The sequence below is a fragment of the Saimiri boliviensis genome, chromosome 11 (assembly GCF_048565385.1).
Source record: "Saimiri boliviensis isolate mSaiBol1 chromosome 11, mSaiBol1.pri, whole genome shotgun sequence".
In the NCBI taxonomy this organism is placed as follows: domain Eukaryota; kingdom Metazoa; phylum Chordata; class Mammalia; order Primates; family Cebidae; genus Saimiri; species Saimiri boliviensis.
In genome coordinates this window covers 12,278,204-12,299,908 of record NC_133459.1, presented here as the reverse complement: position 1 = coordinate 12,299,908, position 21,705 = coordinate 12,278,204, and the positions used below count along the sequence as shown (strand labels likewise).

At 46.7% G+C, this 21,705-nt stretch overlaps 1 protein-coding gene across 1 annotated transcript; it reads right to left on the bottom strand.

The window, feature by feature from the left end:
- Window positions 1-4,167: 4,167 nt before the first annotated feature.
- LOC120366019 (PRAME family member 20-like) lies at window positions 4,168-8,493 on the bottom strand. Its single transcript, XM_039474071.2, has 3 exons — window positions 8,185-8,493; window positions 6,912-7,493; window positions 4,168-4,729 (listed from the first exon to the last, which is right to left on the bottom strand). The coding sequence occupies exons 1-3, from the start codon at window positions 8,469-8,471 to the stop codon at window positions 4,168-4,170; spliced, it is 1,431 nt and encodes a 476-aa protein (XP_039330005.2). The 5' UTR covers window positions 8,472-8,493.
- Between the last annotated feature and the right edge of the window lie 13,212 nt (window positions 8,494-21,705).

Genomic DNA, 21,705 nt, shown 5'->3' with positions numbered 1-21,705 from the left:
AATTTTTATCATCGTTAGAAATGAATCTCCTCCTGCACTGCTCACCCTGCTCCCTGCTGGCTCCTGCAGCTCTGCTGTTTGCGGGAATCGTGATGGCATTGTAGTGGCGTGTAGAAGCTGAGTCCCACTGCATATTCTGGGTTCTGGTTCCCTACATGATCAGTAATAGGAAGTGAGATTGAAAGATGAAAAATGCTGGGGCTTCTGCTAAGAAGAGAAAAAAGAACAAGATGTCTTCATCTTACTGTATGCCAGGCCCCGTGCCAAGCCCTCAACATGAACCATCTTACTGGATCCTACAAGGGTTCCACAAGCTGGTGGACATCGTCGTTTTACAGGGAAACTGAGGCTCTTGGCTAAGATCCCTGACAGTAACACCAGCCCCTGAGTCCTCAGCAGGATCCTACGCTTGGGTGTCCTTTATAGAGGCTTCCTCGGCACAGGGAAGGTCCCTCACCACCCAGAGGCACTTGATCATTATCCACCCTTTGATGATGTGCGATTCCAAATCACGCTGCACTAGTCTTCCTTGATAGGGAGAGATGGGGGGGTGTTCGGAGAAAAATCTCTCATCGATCTGACATAGCTCCTCCAAAAGATATAACTTTTAAGAGGTGAGATTAAAATATTTAAAAAGTGTTATATACCTGTATGGTTTCAATATTTTACTTAAAGGAAATGTGGCTGTCTTCACTAGCTACAACCAGTTTAATTCAAGAAGGGCCGCTAGTCATCAGGGGATCAAGCAAGGGCTGGTGCCGCCCAGAGGCTCCAACCAATATACAGTATGGACATCCCCTTCCAGGGCAGCAGGATGGGGTAACTGCTTGTGCAGTGAAGCTGACGTCCACCAGCTAAGGCTTCCGGATCCATGCAGAGACTCGCAAGGAGTGGCCAGGGTTTCAGCATCTGGAGAGCAGTAAAAGACCCTGAGAAGAAGGTGCTGTACATGTGAATTGGCTCACTGTTCTTGCCCACCAATGCTCCAGGCCAGGGGTCCCCAAACTTTTTACACAGGGGACCAGTTCACTGTCCCTCAGACCGTTGGAGGGCCGGACTATGCAAGGTGTTGACACCCTTCACAGCCAGCGCTGCTGCCTCCACTATCCCAGACAGCCGTATACAGGCCCAGCACCGCCTCCAGTGCTGTATACAGGGATGGCGGTGATCAGCCTGGGACACTGTGTATACAGCGTCCTGGACATCTGCAGCAGCGGTGGGCCTCTTCTGTGGGAAGCCCATTGCTGCATGTTTCCCCTATTATAAGACACCTCCTAAAAATAAGACAGCCCCCATCTTTTGGGGGTAAAATTAATATAAGACAGGGTCTTATAATAGGGGAAACACGGTGTGTAGTAATGTGGGGAGAGACTTTGGGCAAAGGGAGGTTATAGGGGCCATTATGCTGTTGTACATTTGGGGGAGTATGGGGGCCATTGTACTGTGTAGTAACGGTTATAGTGCTTTGCCTTTCTTCCTACTTCTGCTGTTATTTCTTTTTTTTTTTTTTTTTGAGACGGAGTTTCGCTCTTGTTACCCAGGCTGGAGTGCAATGGCACGATCTCGGCTCACCGCAACCTCCGCCTCCTGGGTTCAGGCAATTCTTCTGCCTCAGCCTCCTGAGTAGCTGGGATTACAGGCACGCGCCACCATGCCCAGCTAATTTTTTGTATTTTTAGTAGAGACGGGGTTTCACCATGTTGACCAGGTTGGTCTCGATCTCTTGACCTTGTGATCCACCCGCCTCGGCCTCCCAAAGTGCTAGGATTACAGGCTTGAGCCACCGCGCCCGGCTCTGCTGTTATTTCACACTGCTTCCGGTGATGTGGGGCGCCGCAGCCGCAGACCGGATGTGCGTCATATGACGCGCTACCTGAGCCGTGACGCGTGCGCGCCGCGTCACCGGACGTAGTACCTTATGTGAGCGACGCCATGCTTTGCGGATGCATCCTGTGCTCCTCTCACTGACCACCAATGAAAGAGGTGCCCCTTCCCGAAGTGCGGCGGGGGCGGATAAATGGCCTCAGGGGGCCGCATGCAGCCCGCAGGCCGTGATTTGGGGACCCCTGCTCCAGGCCCTGGGTATCCACTGAGTGTTATTAACCCACCGAACAACCACAGAAACAAACGAGGTAACAGATGTCTAAAGAGAAGTGAAGAACTGGGGTGGCTCACACCCACACTCCCTGCACTTGGGGAGGCCAAGGCAGGAGAATAACTTGAGCGCAGGAGTTCCAGATCAGACTAGGCAACACAGTAATATCTTCTCTCTCCTAAAAATAAAAGTATTGGCTGCGCTTGGTGGCTCACGCCTGTAATCCCAGCACTTTGGCAGGCCGAGGTGGGCAGATCATGAGGTCAGGAGTTCGAGACCAGCCTGACCAACATGGTGAAACCTCGTCTTTACTGCAAATACAAATATTAGCCTGGCATGGTGGCATGGGTCGGTAACCCCAGCTATTCAGGAGGCTGAGGCAGGAGAATCTCTTGAACCTGAGAGGCAGAGGTTGCATTGAGCTGAGATGTCGTTATGTACTCCAGCCTGGTAACAGAGTGAGACTTTGTCTTAAATAAATAAACAAACAAACAAATAAATAAAAGTATCTAGGTGTGCTGGCTCACACACTTGTAGTCCTAGTTACTCAGAAGGCTGAGGTGGGAGGATCACTAGAACCCAGGAAATTGAGGCTGCAATGAACTATCATTGTGCCACTGCACTCTAGCCTAGGTGAAAGAGCGATCCCTACTTTGGAGGCCAAGGCAGGCGGATCACCTGAGGTCAGGACTTCAAGACCAGCCCCATCAACATGGTGAAACTCCGTCTTAAAAGAAAAAATGAAAATTAAAAAAAAAAAAGAACAATTGCTTTAAAACAAACAAACAAAAACAACAACAAAAACACATTAAAAAAGAGCACGAGCTGGGTGTGGTGGCTCACACCTGTAATCCCAGCACTTTGGGAAGCCGAGGTGGGTGGATCACCTGAGGTCGGGAGTTCAAGACAAGCCTGGCCATCATGGTGAAACGCCATCTTTAAAAAAAAAAAAAAAAAAAAAATTGCCAAGCGCAGTGGCTCACACCTGTAATCCCAGCACTTTGGGAGGCCAAGGAGGGTGGATCACGAGGTCAAGAGATCGAGACCATCGTGGTCAACATGGTGAAACCCCATCTCTACTAAAAATACAAAAAATGAGCTGGGCATGGTGGTGCGTGCCTGTAACCCCAGCTACTCAGGAGGCTGAGGCAGGAGAATTGCCTGAACCCAGGAGGTAAAGGTTGTGGTGAGCCGAGATCGCGCCATAGCACTCCAGCCTGGGTAACAAGAGCGAAACTACGTCTCAAAAAATAAAAATAAAAAATAAAAAATAAAAAAAATAAAAAATAAAAGAACCAGGCATGGTAGCTCATGCCTATAATCCCAGCACTTTGGGAGGCCCAGGTGGGTGGATTACCTGAGGTCAGGAGTTTAAGACCAGCCTGACCAACATAGTGAAACCCTGTCTCTACTACAAATACAAAAATTAGCTGGGCGTGGTGGTGCATGCCTGTAATCCCAGCTACTTGGGAGGCTGAGGCAGCAGAATACCCTAAACCCAGGAGATGGAGGTTGCAGTGAGCCGGGGCAACAAAAGGGAAACTGTCTCAAAACAAACAAACAAGAATGGGAGGAAACTGATCACAGTAACCAAATTTCATTTAAATGCCTTGATTTGCTGGAGCTGAATCTTACTGATTGCAAGACTCAGTGCCTTTTGGGTTTTTTTTTTCATCAATAACTGAAGATTCCGGAGGCTTCAACTGGAAAACAGGTTACTTGATAATAGAGGGCACCAGACAGCTTCCACTCAGTTTCCCTTTATTTCTGTTTCTTGGCAACATTCCATGCAAGGGTAACTCCCTCAGGCATTTGCAAGCCTGAATTCCACTCTAGACACTCAGATTCCCGTTTTTGACTCTATAGGATACAGATCCCCGAAGTCTCATCCAATCCATGTCAGTGTTTCCCCAAGTCCAGCCCCTGGTTCATCACTTTTCCTTTTCCACTTTCAGAGCCGTGTCTGAAACGATGGGTTCTGTGCTCCCTGGAGGATGTGCCTAAGACCTACGTTTTAGTTTCCAAGTGTCCAGAAGAAAGCATTTGATACATCCACGCAAACAGGCAGATATTCAACAGCTGCATTGATTTACCTCCAGGTCATAAAATGCCCTGTGGCCACAGTCAGGGCACCAGGCGGTAAAGAACAAGACCCCCTTGGTCTGCCTCAAGGCCCTCACTCTCCCCATCAGCTCAGCCCCCAGTTGGGCAAACCTCCACCGGCAGAGAGCACCAGAAGCATCATAACTCTCCCGTGGGGCGGGATACAGCTCCAGGCATAAGTTGTTCAGTCTGATTGTGTGGGACAGCAGGTTCTCCAGGGTGGCCATGGAGATGGGATTTCCACAAAAGCTGAAGGTGGTGAGCTCAAAGCAGCGGCTTAAGGCAGGCAGGATGGCATTGACTTGGGAGTCTTCGATCCCACAGTCATCTAAGTCCAGGTACTCCAGGGTGGCTGCCACCTTTTCTAGCAGAAGTTGGAGAGGCACAAGACTCAGATTGGCCAGGCTGATGCCATTCAGGTCCAGGGTCGTTAGTTGACTGATGCTGGGGGACTGGGACAGATGCCTCAAGTCCGATTCCGAAAGCACACAGTTCGTTATTGCGAGGGTCTTTAATGGGGTCTTCAGACAGCTGGGGAGAGAGCGAGAAGTTAGTTCTGGGGAATCATAGGGGTGAGTGAAGGGTGGTGGGGATGACTTCAAGGTGATGGACGAAGACCATTTTGCCCAAGCCCAAGGTCATTCCGATTGTCTGATAGTCAACATTTAGGATGCTGCGTGATGAAGAACTTTGCCACTGAGGTCAAGTCCATCTTAGGCCTGATGTAGTAACTCACACCTGTAATCCGAGCACTTTGGGAGGCTGAGATGGGTGGATCACTTGAGGTCAGGAGTTCGAGACCAGCCTGGCCAAATGGTGAAACCACATCGCTACTAAAAATGCAAAAATCAGCCAGGCGTGGTGGCAGGCACCTGTAATTTCAGCTACTTGGGTGGTTGAGGCAGGAGAATCACAAGAACCCAGGAAGTGGAGGTTGCAGTAAGCAGAGATTATGCTGCTACACTCCAGCCTTTGTAACAGAGTGAGACTGTGTCTAAAAAAAAAAAGAAAAGAAAAACAAAGAAAAATTTCATTTCCTCCTGAGTCTTTTCACCATCATTTATAGGAATGGATCAAGTTCACAGAATCCCTGAAGCTCCCTTTACTCATCCTTCAGGGATAAAAACACATCTCTGGGCCACAGGAGCCCAGAGGGGACACAGGCTTACAGACAAACCCAGGCGGGATTCTGCAACATCAGCTGGGGTGCCCAGGCTGCAGGGGTCCCTGACACGCCTGTCTAATCGCAAACCATTTATCACTTTCACCAGTCTTTGTGCCTACTCTCTGACCTTCTGTTTCCTAGGTAATTAATTCACCTGGAGCTCAAAACAATCTATTGTGACCGGGAATTAGAGATGAGGTAATCCTAGCACTTTGGGAGGCTGAGGTGGGTGGATCACCTGAGGTCAGGAGTTCAAGACCAGCCTGGCCATCATGGTGAAACCCCACCTTAAAAAAAAAGGAAGAAAAAAAAAAAAAAAAAGAGATGAGATCATTTGTGTTCCCCAAGCTGTTGAGCACAGAGCTTGTATTATTCTGAAACGTGCAGGTTTGATGAGCATTCCCCTCTTCAGTGCCCACTTCACTCCCCCACTTCCCAACATCTTTTTAAAACTAATCTCGTTTGGCCTGGCATGGTGGCTCACGCCTGTAATCCTAGCACTTTCAAAGGCCAAGGCCAGGAGTTCGAGACCAACCTGACCAACATGGTGAAACTTGGTCTTTACTTAAAATACAACACTTAGCCGGGTGTGGTGGCAAGTGCCTGTAATCCCAACTACTCAGGAGACTGACAGGAGAATCGCTTGAACCCGGGAGGCGGAGGTTGCAGTGAGCTGAGATTGCACCACTGCATCCAGCCTGGGTGACAGATCGAAACTCTGTCTCAAACATAAATAAATAAATAAACGAACAAATAAAAATTATCTTGTTTGAGCTGGGCATGTTTGCTCACGCCTGTAATCCCAGCACTTTGGGAGGCTGAAGCAGGGGGATCACGTGAGCTCAGGAGTTTGAGACCAGCCTGGCCAATATGGTGAAGCCTAGTCTCTACTAAAAATACAAAAATTAGCCAGGTGTGGTGGCCCACACCTGTAATCCCAGGTGCTCAGGAGACTGAGGCAGGAGAATCACTTGAACCTGGGAGGTACGGGTTGCAGTAAGCCGAGATCACGCCACTGCACTCCCCCTGGGCAATCAAGTGAAATTTCATTTCAAAATAAAAAAATTTATCTTGTTTGTTTTTATTTTTATTAATTCCTATTTTTAGTCAGCAATCTTGCTGTGTTACCCAGTCTGCTCTAAAACTTCTGGGCTCAACTTATCCTCTTTCCTCAGGCTCTCAAAGTGCTAGGATTACAGGCATGAGCCACCATGCCTGACCTATTTCTCATCATCTTAACTTAGACATGCGTCCTCAGGAGGAATTCACAAACACACCCTCCCTAGAGCTGAACCCTTCAGTAGCCAGCTTCCTAGCATGGCAGCCTCTCCATAGCATCTACCCCCACTGATCCCTCTGCCTTTATTGGAATGGTTGTGTGATACCCATTTCAGGACAGAGCCGCCCACAGGGGAATGCATGGACATTCCAGTGTCCCCTTCACCGTCCCCTCCTCATAGGCGGTCGCAGTAGATGCCCACTAGCGTTTACTGTGACCTGGAAAGGCTCTGCTGCGGTCTGCAGAGAAAGCTCACCATCCTTCCTCACCTGAGCAGCTGGGCCAGATGGCCTTCGAGGAAAGAAACACAGTTCATATACAGCTTTTGGAGGTGGTGCAGCTTGAGGAACTGAGAGGTGAACTGGGTAACAAACTCCTCCTTCTGCTCTGGGGAAAAGTAGCAAGGGACGTCGACGTGGGAGAGAGCGAGCTTGTGAAGATTCCTCATCTGGCCCAGGTATGGGGTAAACTCTGCCAGGTCGGGCAGTCGCCACCTGCAATTCACTTCCACCTTCTGGATACACTCTGGATTCACTATATTCAGGATGTTTTTGACTTCGTGGAGGGGCGTTCCCAAAACTTTCAGCTTCTTACAGCACAGGTGTAGTAAACCTTCCCTCTGCTTGACCCACAGAAAGAGGCAGGTGAGGCATTCATCCAGAGTCCTGTTCTGGAGGCAAAGGTCTACGAACACAGTCAAGCGCTGCTGTCCTCTCATCACTGAACAGTCCTGAGCTGCTTTTCTCTTCCTCGTGGCATCTGGTAAGTACCCGCTGGCCATGGCCTCAGACCACACCATCCAGAAGTTCTCACTGACATCCCGTAAATCCAGGACTTGAAGTTTCCTTCTTCTGTGGGAAGATAGAGAGGCTGAGAATGTAAGCGGTCACTGCTGAACGTCAGCTTCACATCCTGCACGCCAGCTGCGCCCCTCCTTGCTTTTTTCTTTCCCTGACTTTTCTCCACCCTGCTGTCCCCTTGGAGCCTGTTCAATTCCACTTTCTCTTTATTCTGAGAATAGGTCTCCCTCCGTCGCCCAGGCTGGAGTGCAGTGGTGAGATTTCAGCTCAGGGCAACATCCACCTCCTGGGTTCAAGTGATTCTCCTGCCTCAACCTCCTGAGCACCTGGGATGACAGGTACTCACCACTATGCCCAGCTAATATTTGTATTTTTAGTAGAGTCAGAATTTCACCATGTTGGCCAGGCTGGTTTCAAACTCCTGACCACAGGTGATCCACCCTCCTCAGCCTCCCAAATGCAGAGATTACAGGTGTGAGCGTCCATGCCCTGCTCAGTTCCCACTTTTAGTGGTGCCCTTCATTGCCACTAAGAGAGAGGTTCCTGTGACCTCCAGGGACCCTGCATGATGAGCAGTCCTTTCCCTGAGGAGCTGGGCAATGGCCAAGGCCTCACTGAGCTTTCTCATCAGCACCATCAGAAGCCTGTGGGCTCCCCATTGGGCCTCCCCACTCCTCACAACCTAGCTCTTCCTTCTCTGGACACCTGGGCCCTCCCTACCTGCCCATCTGGGCCACCTCACCTGAGATGAACCCCCTGGGTCAGCAGTGCATCAAGTCCATGGAGCACAGCTTGGAAGGTCTCCAGGCAAGGCGTCTTCATCAGGGACCCCAGAGGGAGGCGGGGGAAGGGCCAGGCCTGCACCATCGCCTTCAGGGCCTCACAGTGTCTCCTGCTGAAGGCCTCCATGAACAGCGGGGGGAAAAGTTCCGTGGGCAGCTCCTCCAGGGTGCAGACGGCCAAGGCCTGGTCCCTCAGCAGCTTCCGTCCCACCAGCTCCAGGAGTCTGGGTGGAGTCCAGATGCTCATCTTCACCAACCTGCAAGGAAAACTTCCAGAGGACAAATCCAGAGAAAGAGCATCACTCTCAGACCAAGCCCATGCAATCTCATCCTCTCCTAGGGCTAAAGTCAGTGCCCTGGCAATGGTGAAAGAGTTTGTCTTCGTTTTCTTCAATTCTACTCTGTGCTCAGTGGCCACAAAGCTAGCGTTCTGTCTCTGCTGGCATTAGCGCAAGCTTTTCTCAAGCAGTGAGGAGGCAGGAGCACCACTAGCCCTTCCTTTCCAGCCAGTGTTCCATCCACCGAGTAGTGAGTATGGCGGAGCCTGAAGCCTAACCCCTCCCACCGTTGGGGGAAATTTCTAATTCCTCAGGGTTCTAAAACAATGGGAATGTTATGTCCCAAGCCCTACATGCCGACATTCACAGTCCCTACAAATAAGATGGTTGGGAACATTCACTGGTCACTCCTAGAATGGGTTTTTCTATTTGTTTTCTTTGTAGTAGTTAAGCTTACTTCTCTATTTGTCTTTCCCTTTCTCTCTCACTTTCTTCTTTTCCTGTTTTCCTCCCTTCTGTCTTCCTTTCTTTTCTTTTCTTTCTTTTCTCTTTTTTTTCTGATGGGTCTTGCTCTGTCACCCAGGCTGGAGTGGCTGGAGTACAGTGGTGCCATCTCAGCTCAGTGCAGTCGTGACCTCCCAGGCTCTAAGGATTCTTCCACCTCAGTCTCCCGAGTAGCTAGGACCACAGTCCTGCATCAACACTCCCAGCTAATCTTTGATTTTTTGACCCCTTGTAAAGACGCCGGTCTTGAACTCCTAGACTCAAGCAATTCACTCACATTGACCTCCCCAAATTCTGCGATTATAGGCCTGAGCCTCCACGCCTGGCCTCATTATTTAAAATTTCAGTGAGAAATTTTTAAAGCTATGTGATAGTATTATGGATCATTTGCAAGACAGAGAGGTTTCCAGTTCTCATCTCTTACACATATTAAAAATGACCCACTTTGGATGGGCGCAGTGACTCACACCTGTAATCCCAACACTTTGGGAGGCTGAGGCAGGTGGATCATGAGTTCAGGAGTTCAAGATCAGCCTGGCCAACACAATGAAACCTCATCCTACTAAAAATACCAAAAAAAAAAAAAAAAAATTAGCGGGGCATGGTGGCAGGCGCCTGCAGTCCAAGCTACTTGGGAGGATGAGGTAGGAGAATCACTTAAACCAGGGAGTCAGAGGTTTCAGTGAGCCAAGATCCTGCCATTGCACTCCAGCCTGGGCAACAGAGCGAGATTCTGTCTCAAGAAAAAAGAAAAAACTTCTGAATTTTGATATGACAGAAACCAAGACACAAATCAACATTTTTGGAATAAAGACAAAACTGCATTTAGAGGAAAATTCAAAGCCCAAATCCTTTCATCTGGAAAAACAGGCATGAGCCACTGCACCTAGACTGCTCTAAACATATTATTAAGGAATAGAATGGGGTTGGGAATGGTGTCTCACTCCCACAATCCCAGCTTGTTGGGAGGCTGAGCTGGGTGGATCATCTGAGGTCAAGAGTTCAAGGCCTCCATGAACAGCGGGGGGAAAAGCCTGGCCAAAATGACGAAACCTCATCTCCACTAAAAAGACACAATTTAGCTGTGTGTGGTGGGTAGCACCTTTAATCCCAGCTATTGGAGAGGCTGAGGATGAAGAATCACTTGAACTCGGGAGGAGGAGGTTGCACTGAGCCAAATCATGCCATTGCACTTTAGCCTGGAGAGAAGAGCAAAACTGGTCTCAAAAAAAAAAAAAAAAAAAAAAAAATTGAAGGTCTGGCATGAGTGGCTTATGCCTGTAATCCCAGCACTTTGGGAGGCAAAGGTGGGTGGATCACCTGAGGTTGGGAGTTCAAGGCCTGGCCAACATGGAGAAACCCCATCTCTATTAAAAATACAAAAACTTAGCCAGGTGTAGTGGTACATGCCTGTAATCCCAGCTACTCTGGAGGCTGAGGCAGGAGAATCGCTTGAACCCGGGAGGTGGAGGTTGCAGTGAGCCAAGATCGAGCCACTGTGCTCCAGCCTGGGTGATACAGTCAAACTCCATCTCAAAAAAAAAAAAAAAAAAAAAGGAAAAAGAAAATATTTGATTAGATTCCTTAAGTTTTCCTAACCCCAGTTAATCCTGATTGAATTTTTGGCTTTCTTACAGATTAACTGAACAAATTAGATTTTCATTCATTAAAATGAAAGAATTAGGGATAGTGTAAAAGTCTAGGACTCATTCACTGATATGCTCCACAAACATGGAGTTTTACTAATATGTGACCTTCATAGTCCTAACTGTGAGATAGGGAAGGGTTTAACCTCTTTCTGACAGAAGACCATTCAGATTTCATGGTCATTCTCATGTGGCCATTTTTAAACTGATGGTAAAATTACACCCAGGATAATTTATGGCCACTGTGGGAATTATTGGAAATCTTTAACACTGTTTTTCTAACAAAACCACAACTGCCGGATTAAACAGTCTAAATGGGATGTTGGCATGTAGAGGCTTCTAAACTCTCTTTCTCCCCCTTTTTGTGGGGGTTGGGATTGGCCTACTGATTTCAATTGCTTGGATTTTCTTAACTGTTTGGTTAACATTTTTTGGTGGGGTTTTTTTTGGACAGGATCTCATTGTATTGCCCAGGCTAGAGTACAGCAGTGGTGTGAGCACGGCTCACTGCAACCTCAATTTTCCAGGCTGAAGGGATTCTCCCATCTGAGCCACCCAAATAGCTGGGATTACAGATGCATGCCACCATGACTAATATTTTAAAGAAGTTTTTTTTTGTAGAGGCCGGGCACCGGTGGCTCATGGCTATAATCCCAGCATTTTAGGAGGCCAAGATGGGTGGATAACGTGCGGTCAGGAGTTCAAGACCAGCCTGGTCAACATGGTGAAATTCCACCTCTACTAAAAACACAAAAATTAGCTGAGCATGGTGGCAGGTGGCTGTAATCCCAGCTACTCGGGAGATTGAGGCAAGAGAATAGCTGGAGCCTGGGAGGCAGAGTGAGACTGCAGTCTCACTTCCAGTGAGCCGAGATCACACCACTGTGATCCAGCCTGGGCAACAGAGTGAGACTCTAACCCCTCAAACCCCCAAAAAATATTTTGTAGAGATGGGGGTTTGCCATGTTGCCCAGATTGGTCTTGAATCCCTAGGTTGAAATGACCCTCCCGCCTTGGCCTCCCAAACTTTTGGGTTATAAGCATGAGTTTCTGCTCCCACCAAGAATTTTTTTTTTTTTTTGGTCCCCCAGGCTAGAGTGCAATGACAGGATCCCGGCTCACTGAAACCTACGCCTCCAAGGTTCAAGGGATTCTCTTGCCTCAACCTCTTGAGTAGGGATAACAGGCACCCACCACTGTGCCCAGCTAATTTTTGTATTTCTAGTAAAGACAAGATTTTGCCAAGTTGGTCAGGCTGGCCTCAGCCTCCCAAAGTGCTGAAATTACAGGCATGAGCCACCATGCCCAGCTTTTTTTTTTTTTTTTTTTTTTTGACATGGAGTTTCGCTCTTGTGGCCCAGGCTGGAGTGCAATGGCAAGATCTCGGCTCACACAACCTCTGCCTCCCAGGTTCAAGTGACTCCTCTTCCTCAGGTTCCCGAGTAGCTGGGATTACAGGCATGTGCCACCAGGCCTGGCTAATTATATATTATTATTATTATTATTATTATTATTATTATTATTATTTAGTAGAGATGGGGTTTTGCCCTGTTGACCAGGCTGGTCTAGAACACCCAACCTCAGGTGATCTGCTTGCCTCGGCCTCCCAAGTGCTGGGATTATGGGTGTGAGGCCTGAGCCTACCCTGTAAGAATTTTGAAATGACATAAACCAAAGCACAAATCAAAATTTTTGAAATAAAGACAAAACTGCAATTTTTTTTTTTTTTTTGAGACGGATGCTCAGTCTGTGGCCCAGGCTGGAGTACATTGGCACCGTGTCGGCTCACTGCCACCTCTGTCTTCTGGGTTCAAATAATTCTGCTTCAGCCTCCCTAGTAGCTGGAATTACAGGTAACTACCACCATGCCTGGCTAATTTTTATATTTTTAGTAAAGTTGGGGTTTCACCCTTTGACCAGGCTTTAAAACTCCATTTAGAGGAAGAAATCAAAGCTGTTTTTCATACTGTTCGTATGAAAAAAGTAAAAACAAAAACAAAAACAAAAACAAAAAATGACAAGATATAACTCTGTGCCATCTTAGGCCTAATTCTCCCCATGCCAGATGGGCTGACTGTAGATCAGGTGGAAGGGGACGTACAGGAGGGTCCTTAGAAAGATTGGTGACTTACCAGATCTGGACTCAGTTTGCAGGGTGCTCAGACCTCAAGAAACAAGCAGTAACTCCAGGTTCGAAGACTTATGGTCTCTCCTGTGGGTCTTTTGAAGCTTTTATTGACCTTTGTAATCACCACTCCCATCGCCTCCCTTCAAAGTATCCACTGCTAGCTTCCAATCAAAAACTGATATCTAATTGGATTTCTGAATCTCCACCCAATTAATCCTGATTGGGATTTTGGCTCTCTGAAGATTAATTGATTGAATCAGAAATCTATTAGTATCAGATATTCATATTCATTTCCTGAATCAAGAAATTGAAAGCGTTAAGGATCTGGTGGAAGTGAATTCATTCATTCAAGGCCAGCCAGGGTGGCTCACCTGAGGTCAGGAGCCCAAGACCAGCCTAGCCAACATGGTGAAACCCCATCTCTAAAAATACAAAAATGTCTGTATTCCAGCTACTCTGGAGGCTGAGATGGGAAAATCTCTTGAACCCAGGAGGCAGAGGTTGCAGTGAGCTGAGATTGTGCCATTGCACTCCAGCCTGGGTGATAGAGGGAGATGTTGTCAAAAAAAAAAAAAAAAAAAAAAGAATTCATTCATTAATGAACTCCACAAACACTGATGAAATTTTACTAATGTGTGACCTGTATAGTTCTGAGTGTGAGGCAGGGAAGGGTTCAATCTGTTCTGGACATTAGACAGAAAAATAAAACCTGAAAGTAGTGTTGTCAGGAGAACACATGAAAATTATAAAAATATTTCATAGTTAAAATAGCTTTATAGGCCAGGCACAGTGGCTCACACCTGTAATCCTAGCACTTTTTGGGAGGCTAAAGTAGGTGGATGACCTGAGGATGGGAGTTCCAGACCAGCCTGACCAACATGGAGAAAACCCGTCTCTGCTGAAAATACAAAATTAGCCAGCTGCGGCAGTGCCTGTAATGCCAGCTACATGGGAGGCTGAGGCAGAATTGCTTGAACCCAGGAGGCAGAGGTTGCATTGAGCCAAGATCATGCCACTGTACTCCAGCCTGGGAGACAGACAGGACTCCATCTCAGAAAAAAAAAAAAAAGATTTATAAAAACTGAGGCATCATCATCCCTACAAAATCAGAATAAAACTGTCATGTATCAGATGGTCTTGTGGGTTTTACATCACCTAATGTACCAGATTATTCACTCATTCAAGTGGAAGAGAGGTGCCACTGAGGGTGTGATTGGTCTCGGGGCTTAGGTTAAGGCTTCTCTGGAAGAAACTGAAACAATATCTAGGCCGGGCGGGGTGGCTCAAGCCTGTAATCCCAGCACTTTGGGAGGCCGAGGCAGGTGGATCACGAGGTCAACAGATCGAGACCGTCCTGGTCAACATGGTGAAACCCCGTCTCTACTAAAAATACAAAAATTAGCTGGGCATGGTGGCACACGCCTGTAATTCCAGCTACTCAGGAGGCTGAGGCAGGAGAATTGCTTGAACCCAGGAGGCGGAGGTTGCAGTGAACCGAGATCCCGCCACTGCACTCCAGCCTGGGTAACAAGAGTGAAAATCCATCTCAGAAAAAAAAAAAAAAGAAAAGAAACAATACCTATAACCCTTATCAATTTATCAGTGGAGAAGGGAGGGGGAGAAACAAAAATAAACCAAGCTTGCAGCCCATTCCGAATTCATCATGAGGTTAGCTTGCTCTCTGGCCTGCTTCCTCATGGTTGCTGGCAGCCTACCATCCCAAAATCATGTAGACCTTAGATTACAGTTCACCTTAACTGCACTGCAGACTATTTAAACATTGTAAAACATTGACTTTTTCATTGGAGATATTCTTTCAGGTTCTGCATGTCAGTAAAACTATTGATGCCAGCTGATTTGCAGGGCCCTGTAAGGCACCAACTCACCAAGAATGCAGTTTCTACATCCTGTTGACTTCATACCTCTCCCTGCCACCAAAGTACTCCAAATTTCCAGCTCCTTGCTATCCATGATCTCCTGAAAACCCTCAGTACTCCTTGGGGAGATGAATTTGAGGGTCTCCTCCCAGCTTCTCATTCAGTCATCCTGTGAACATTAAACTCTCTGCTGCAAACCCTGCTGTCTCAGAATACTGGTGTGCTACTGTGCACCAGGCTTAGGAACCTGATGGTCCTGTAATAGAGTCATGTCAAAATTACAAAGGGAAGTGAGAGTGGGGGCTGGGCAGGGTTGAGGTAGATGTTTTAATAGGATTCTGCGAGTGAGTCAAGACTTGGTAAACTTGTTGGGGTCATTGAGGGAGTGGAAGAGGAATCTATCCAACCTTGCACTGATGCCTCTTTGGTTTATGTTCTCTTTTTTTTTTTTTTTTTTGCGAGACAGTCTTGCTCTGTCATCAGGCACCAGGCTGGAATGCAGTGGGATAATCTTGGCTCACTGCAACTTCGACCTCCTGGGTTCAAGCGATTCTCCTGCCTCAGCCTCTCGATTAGCTGGGACTACAGACGCACGCCACCATGCCCAGCTTAATTTTTTTGTTTGTTTTTAAGACAGGGTTTCACCATGTTGGTCAGGCTAGTCTTGAACCCCTGACCTCAGGTGATCTGCCCACCTTGGCCTCCAAAGTACTTGGATTACAGGCGTGAGCCACCACACCAGACCAGATTTTTTTTTTTTTTTAATTTTTAGTAGAGATGGGGTTTCACTATGTTGGCCAGGATGATCTTGATCTATTGACCTGGTGATCTGCCCGCCTTGGCCTCCCAAAGTGCTGGGATTACAAGTGTGAGCCACTGCGCCTGGTGGTTTTTATTCTTATGAGCAAGGATGAGTCTTTCAAAACAATTTATGTAATCCTCCTTATTTGTCTTTCAAAACCTTTGTCTTTCTTTACCTCCCTGAATTATATCACATTTATTTCCATTGCTTTGCTCATTTCTTTTCCTTTTCTCTTTTATTTTGAGATGGAGTTTTGCTCTTGTTACCCAGGCTGGAGTGCAATGGCATGATCTTGGCTCACCGCAACCTCCGCCTCCTGGGTTCAGGCAATTCTCCTGCCTCAGCCTCCTGAGTAGCTGGGATTACAGGCACAAGCCACCATGCCCAGCTAATTTTTCGTATTTTTAGTAGAGACGGGGTTTCACCATGTTGACCAGGATGGTCTTGATCTCTTGACCTCGTCATCCACCCACCTCGGCCTCCCAAAGTGCTAGGATTACAGGCTTGAGCCACCGCGCCCGGCCCCTTTTTTTTTTTTTTTTTAAGAGACAGGGTCTCTCTATGTTGCCCAGGCTGGAGTGCAGTGGCACTTCAAAGGCGTGCACTACTGATCAGCACGGGAGTTTTGGCCTGCTCCGTTTTTGACCTGGACCAGTTCACCCCTCCTTAGGCAACCTGGGGGTCCCCCACTCCCAGGAGGTCACCATATTGATGCCAAACTTAGTGTGGACATCCGATGGGCAAAGCATACTACAGCCCAGAACTCCTAGGCTCAAGCGATCCAACCACCTCAGCCTCTCAAGTAGCTGGGACTACAGGCACGTGCCACCATGCCCAGCTGCTTTGCTTATGTCATAATAATTTTTTTTTTCCACAGAGTCTCTTTCTTCATTAAGTAGACTATATATTTTGTTGCTACACAAGGTGAGTGACCTGGTTTTATGTAGAGAAAAGGTCAAAAGGATCCCATTACTCACCAGGTGGGGGTGATATGAAGGTCATGGTTATTCTTTGTCATATCTGTACCTGCATCTTGCCAGTGGAAACCTACAGGTCACATTAGGCAGGCTTCCAAATTAACCGCCTGTGGAAGGCCTTATGATTGGCTTATATCCTGTCCCTAAGTAAAGAATGATTAGCCGGGCGTGGTGGCTCCCGTCTATAATCCAAGCACTTTGGAGGCTAAGGTGGGTGGATCACCTGATGTCCGGAGTTCAAGACCTGCCTGACCAACATGGTGAAACCCCGTCTTTAAAAAAAAAATTATAAAATAAAAAATTAAATTAAAAAAAAAAGAATCTGTCATGAGTTCACAAGTGCCTCAAACTCTTCAAGTACTGATGAAGCCTTCACCTTCTGACAGTGAGGACACTGATCTGATTCTGATCATGAAGTTTTGCTGGCTGTCTTGCAAGTAAATGTTCTAGCCTGTTATGTTGTCATCTAAAGCCAATAACTGTAACCTCCTTATTGCACCTTCCAGTGAAAAACACAGAAACAAAACTCTATTGGACCCTTGCCAGGTCAATAAGACAAAAGAAAATTTTTAGAAAGCTGATATGAGGAGTCCCATTCCCTTCTTTTAACCTTTCTCACAAAAGCATTCCAACTTCTGACAGACGTTGGAACACACCCCCTTTGTCGGTGTGTGTCTTCCAGGTCAATCCTCACATTTAGCATTCAATGAAGCTTTATTTATTTCTGCCTCAACAGCCTTGACTTCCATTGACACCAGGTTGCATGATAATGGTTTGAATTGGGGTGGGAAGAAAAAAATATTTCTATGAATTGTATAAAGTAATCCTGGCAGGCCATCTCCATTGAAGAATAAATAGGTTCCTCTCCAAACATGCCCTGAGTATTGATGCATCCAATAAATAAAACTATTATTTATTGCATATAGTAGACCTATAGAGGCATTCTATTTGCCTCTAGAATTTCCAATGAACCTATATCTCATTTCAGTAAGTTCTCTGATTATATGGCAGAGAGTAACATGGTCATGTACTGATTCTATGTCTACTGGCATTCTAATTGCTACTAGAGCATCCAGTCTTCATAATGTGTGTCAGACCAAAGAGTCTGATTATAAGGGAGGCTGGGACACTACCTAGATAAGACCCAGTTACGCTAATGCTTCCTATGCATACAGATAAATTATCAGTAATGAAATCAACAAAAGTCATAGGCCACGCATTTACATCTATAGCTTCTTCTCAGTGCCAAGTCATTTGACAGAAAATATTAGGGCCGGGGGCTGTGGTTCAAGCCTGTAATCCCAGCACTTTGGGAGGCCGAGGTGGATGGATCATGAGATTGGGAGATGGAGACCATCCTGGCTAACACAGTGAAATCCTGAATCTACTAAAAATACAAAATATTAGCTGGGCATGGTGGCGGGTGCCTGTAGTCCCAGCTACTTGGGAAGCTGAAGCAGGAGAATTGCCTGAATCCAGAAGGCTGCAGTGAGCCAAGATCGCGCCACCATACTCCAGCCTGGGCGACAGAGCGAGACTATCACTAAAAAATAAAAAATAAAAAATAAAAAAAAAATGGACCAACTTGCCAAAGGAAGGATAACAAACTTTATCATGAAGTTAGCGTCCTCAATTGCTACCCAACTGTGTATGAGAGCAGGTCCTACCATTAGTTGTGACCCTTCCCATTCATCTAAATGACTCTGTAGCCAGCAATTGCTTTGGTAAGTGATAGTGGCTAAATTTTGAACAGGAGACCTTAGAAAGTGTTGGCTTTGAGTGCTGAAAGTACCTGACAAAATAAAATATAGGTTTGAGCATTTCGTGTTAATGCAAAATAAACCCGAGTCTCAGTCCAGGGAAGAAGATCGAATGGAGTCTTGTTCCATTGTCTGGGAAAAGCTGTTTACTGTGTGATGGGGTCTGCTTCTAGGGAAGGTTTTTCCTTGGATGTCCTTAATTTTAAGTCACCTGGTATGGTCCCATTGAATGATGCACATGGGCAGATTTCCCTTGGTGTCATTTCTAAAAGATGCAATCTCCCAACACTTGGGCATGGAGGTCTAACCATCATTGAAAGCCTCCTTCCCCTACTGGAAATTTTCTTTGAACTAGTGCGTCAAGGTCTTGCAGTACTGAGTCATATTGAGAGCAAGTCCTAGGTGCATAAAAGCTAATATTATGATACCATCTATTGAGAAAAGAAAAGATTAGGCAAGGTGTGGTGGCACACGCCTGTAATCCCAGCACTTTGGAAGGCTGAGGTGCAGATCACCTGAGGCTGGGAGTTTGAGACCAGCCGGACCAACATGAAAAACCCTGTCTCTACCAAAAGTACAAAAAAGTAGCCGGGAGTGGTGGTGCATGCCTGTGATCCCAGCTACTTGGGAGGCTGAGGCAGGAGAAACGCTTGAACCTGGGAGGCAGAGGTTGCAGTGAGTCACGATCACACCATTGCACTCCAGCCTGGGCAACCAGAGCAAAACTCTGTCTCAAAAAAAATGAAAAGAAAGAAGGTTTCTTTAGGTTTCTTATTTCAATTAGGTTGGGCATTGTGGCTAACCCCTATAATCCCTGCACTTTGGGAGGCTGAGGTGGTTGGATCATGAGGTCAGGGTTTCTAAACCGGCCTGGCCAACATGGTAAAACCCTGTCTGTACTGAAAATACAAAAATTACCCAGGTGTTGTGTGCACATCTGTACTCCCAGCTGCTCAGGAGGCTGAGGTGGTTGGATCAGGAGGTCAGGGTTTCTAAACCGGCCTGGCCAACATGGTAAAACCCTGTCTGTACTGAAAATACAAAAATTACCCAGGTGTTGTGTGCACATCTGTACTCCTAGCTGCTCAGGAGGCTGAGGCAGGAGAATCACTTGAACCTGGGAGGCGGAGGTTACAGTGAGCTGAGATCATGCCTTTGTGCTCTAGCCTGGGAAACAAGAGCAAAACTCCATCTCAAAAAATATAAGATGAAGAATGCTGGGGATTCTGCTAAAAGAAAAAAGAAGAAAAAGATGCGTTTATTGAGCTAGCAGATGGTAGGCCCCATGCCCAGCATTAAATGTGCATCATGTCATTGAATCTTACGGGGGTCTCATAAGCTGGGTGGGAATGCTTCCCCTGCAGGGAAACTGGCCTCTTACCTAAGGTTTCTGCCCAACATCAGGCCCTGATCCTCAGCAGGGTCCTTCACTTGGGTGCCCTTTGTGTAAAGTTCTTAGCACAGGGAAGGTCACTTGTCATTTAGAGGCACTTGATCATTATCCACCCTCTGATGATGTGTGATTCCAAAGCACCCTGCGCTAGTCTTCCCTGATAGAGAAGGGAGGTGTTGTGGAAAGATCTCTCACCAATATGGCCCAGTTACACTGAAAAAGAATCACACTGTAATTGGAATGAGGAATAGAAATATTTTACAAGTGTTATGAAACCTCATCTCTACTGAAAATACAAAAATTAGCTGGGCATGGTGGTACACGCCTTTAGGCCCAGCTACTCAGGAGGCTGAGGCAGAAGAATGGCTTTACCCTGGGAGGCAGAGGTGGCAGTGAGCTGAGATCAAGCCACTGCACTCCAGGCACCAGAGTGAGACTCCAACTCAAAAAAAAAAAAAAAAAAAAAAAAATGCTGGTCACTGTGTACACCTGTAATCCCAGCTGAGATGGGCAGATATCGAGGTCAGGGGTTTTGAGACCAGCCGGGCCAACATTGTGAAACCCCGTCTCTACTAAAAATACAAAAATTAGCATGGTGACTCATGCCTGTAATCCCAGCTACTTGACAGGCTGAGGCAGGAGAATTGCTTGAACCCGGGAAAGGGAGGTTGCAGTGAGCCAAAATTGCCACTGGACTCCAGCCTGGGCAATAGAGCGAGACTCCATCTCAATAAAATAAAGTATCCCAGCCTTTGGTTAGTTTAGCTCATTTTTGATTCAAGATAACATTTGTTTGTTCAACTTTTGGAGAGATGATAAGGTCGGTCAGGCGTGGTGGCTCAAGCGTGTAATCCCAGCACTTTGGGAGGCCGAGGCGGGTGGATCACGCGGTCGAGAGATTGAGACCATCCTGGTCAACATGGTGAAACCCCGTCTCTACTAAAAATACAAAAAATTAGGTGGGCATGGTGGCTCGTGCCTGTAATCCCAGCTACTCAGAAGGCTGAGGCAGGAGAATTGCTTGAACCTGAGAGGCAGAGGTTACAGTGAGCTGAGATTGAGCAACTGCACTCCAGCCTGGGCGACAGAGCAAGACTCCATCTCAATTAAAAACAAACAAGCAAAAACCAATCATGCCAACACCTGTTTTCACAAATTCGACAATTTTTTCTACAACATGATGGACTGTGGAGTACAGAGCCTTTAATAGTGGCAACTTCAGGAACTCGGGAAGGATAAGGTGGCCATTGAGGCCATCAGTGAGTCCTCATTCGGGATTAAATGTGAATCCTTTCAGATACTATTTTGGTTATTCCAATTCAGGTGCACAGTATTGTTTATGGCACAAATTGTCATAAATAATTTGACGTGAAACAACTTAATCCAATTTCTTAAAACTCTGGTGGTAGCTGAGTTCACATAAAAGTCTGCTAATGCATTTCCTTGACATTTAGGTTCAATGTTGAGTAGAAGCTTTAATTTTAACAACCACCTTTGGCCAGGCACGGTGGCTCATGCCTGTAATCCCAGCATTTTGGGAGGCTAAAGTGCGTAGATCTCTTGAGCTCAGGAGCTGGAGACCAGTCTGTGCAATATGACGAAGTCCCAACTCTACCTGAACTACAAATAATTAGCTGGACCAGGTGGCATGCACCTAGACTCCCAGCTACTCTGGGGGCTGAGTGGGGAGGATTGCTTGAGCCCAGGATGCAGAGGTTGGCAGTCAACCAAGATTGCATCACTGTACTCCAGCCTGGGTGATAGAGTGAGACTCTACCTCTTAAAAAAAAAAAAAGAAAAAGAAAAAAAGGCCGGGTGTGGTGGCTTACGCCTGTAATCCAAGCACTTTGGGAGGCTGAGGTGGGCGGATCATGAGGTTAGAATTCAAGACCAGCCTGGCCAACAGGGTGAAACCCCACCTCTAAAAAAAATTAATTAAATTTTTAAAAAAAGGAAAAAAAGAAATCTTTGAGGGCAAACATTGCTCACTCGTGTCCATATTTGATGTGCTTCTGCCAGAAGTGTTTACATATTTTGTAATTATCAATCCCTCCAAAGGCAATCTACTATTTGTAAAATTGTTAACTACTTTGTCTTCGACTATATGACAAGTTCT

What these genes read in the sequence shown, in the direction of transcription:
- LOC120366019 (XM_039474071.2), bottom strand. Translation starts at nt 8,471, where the DNA reads ATGAGCATCTGGACTCCACCCAGACTCCTGGAGCTGGTGGGACGGAAG. An exon ending in ACCCAGGGGGTTCATCTCAG is followed by an intron (nt 7,494 to 8,184) that starts GTGAGGTGGCCC and finishes ATCTTCCCACAG; the next exon opens with AAGAAGGAAACTTCAAGTCC. An exon ending in CATCTGGCCCAGCTGCTCAG is followed by an intron (nt 4,730 to 6,911) that starts GTGAGGAAGGAT and finishes CTCTCTCCCCAG; the next exon opens with CTGTCTGAAGACCCCATTAA.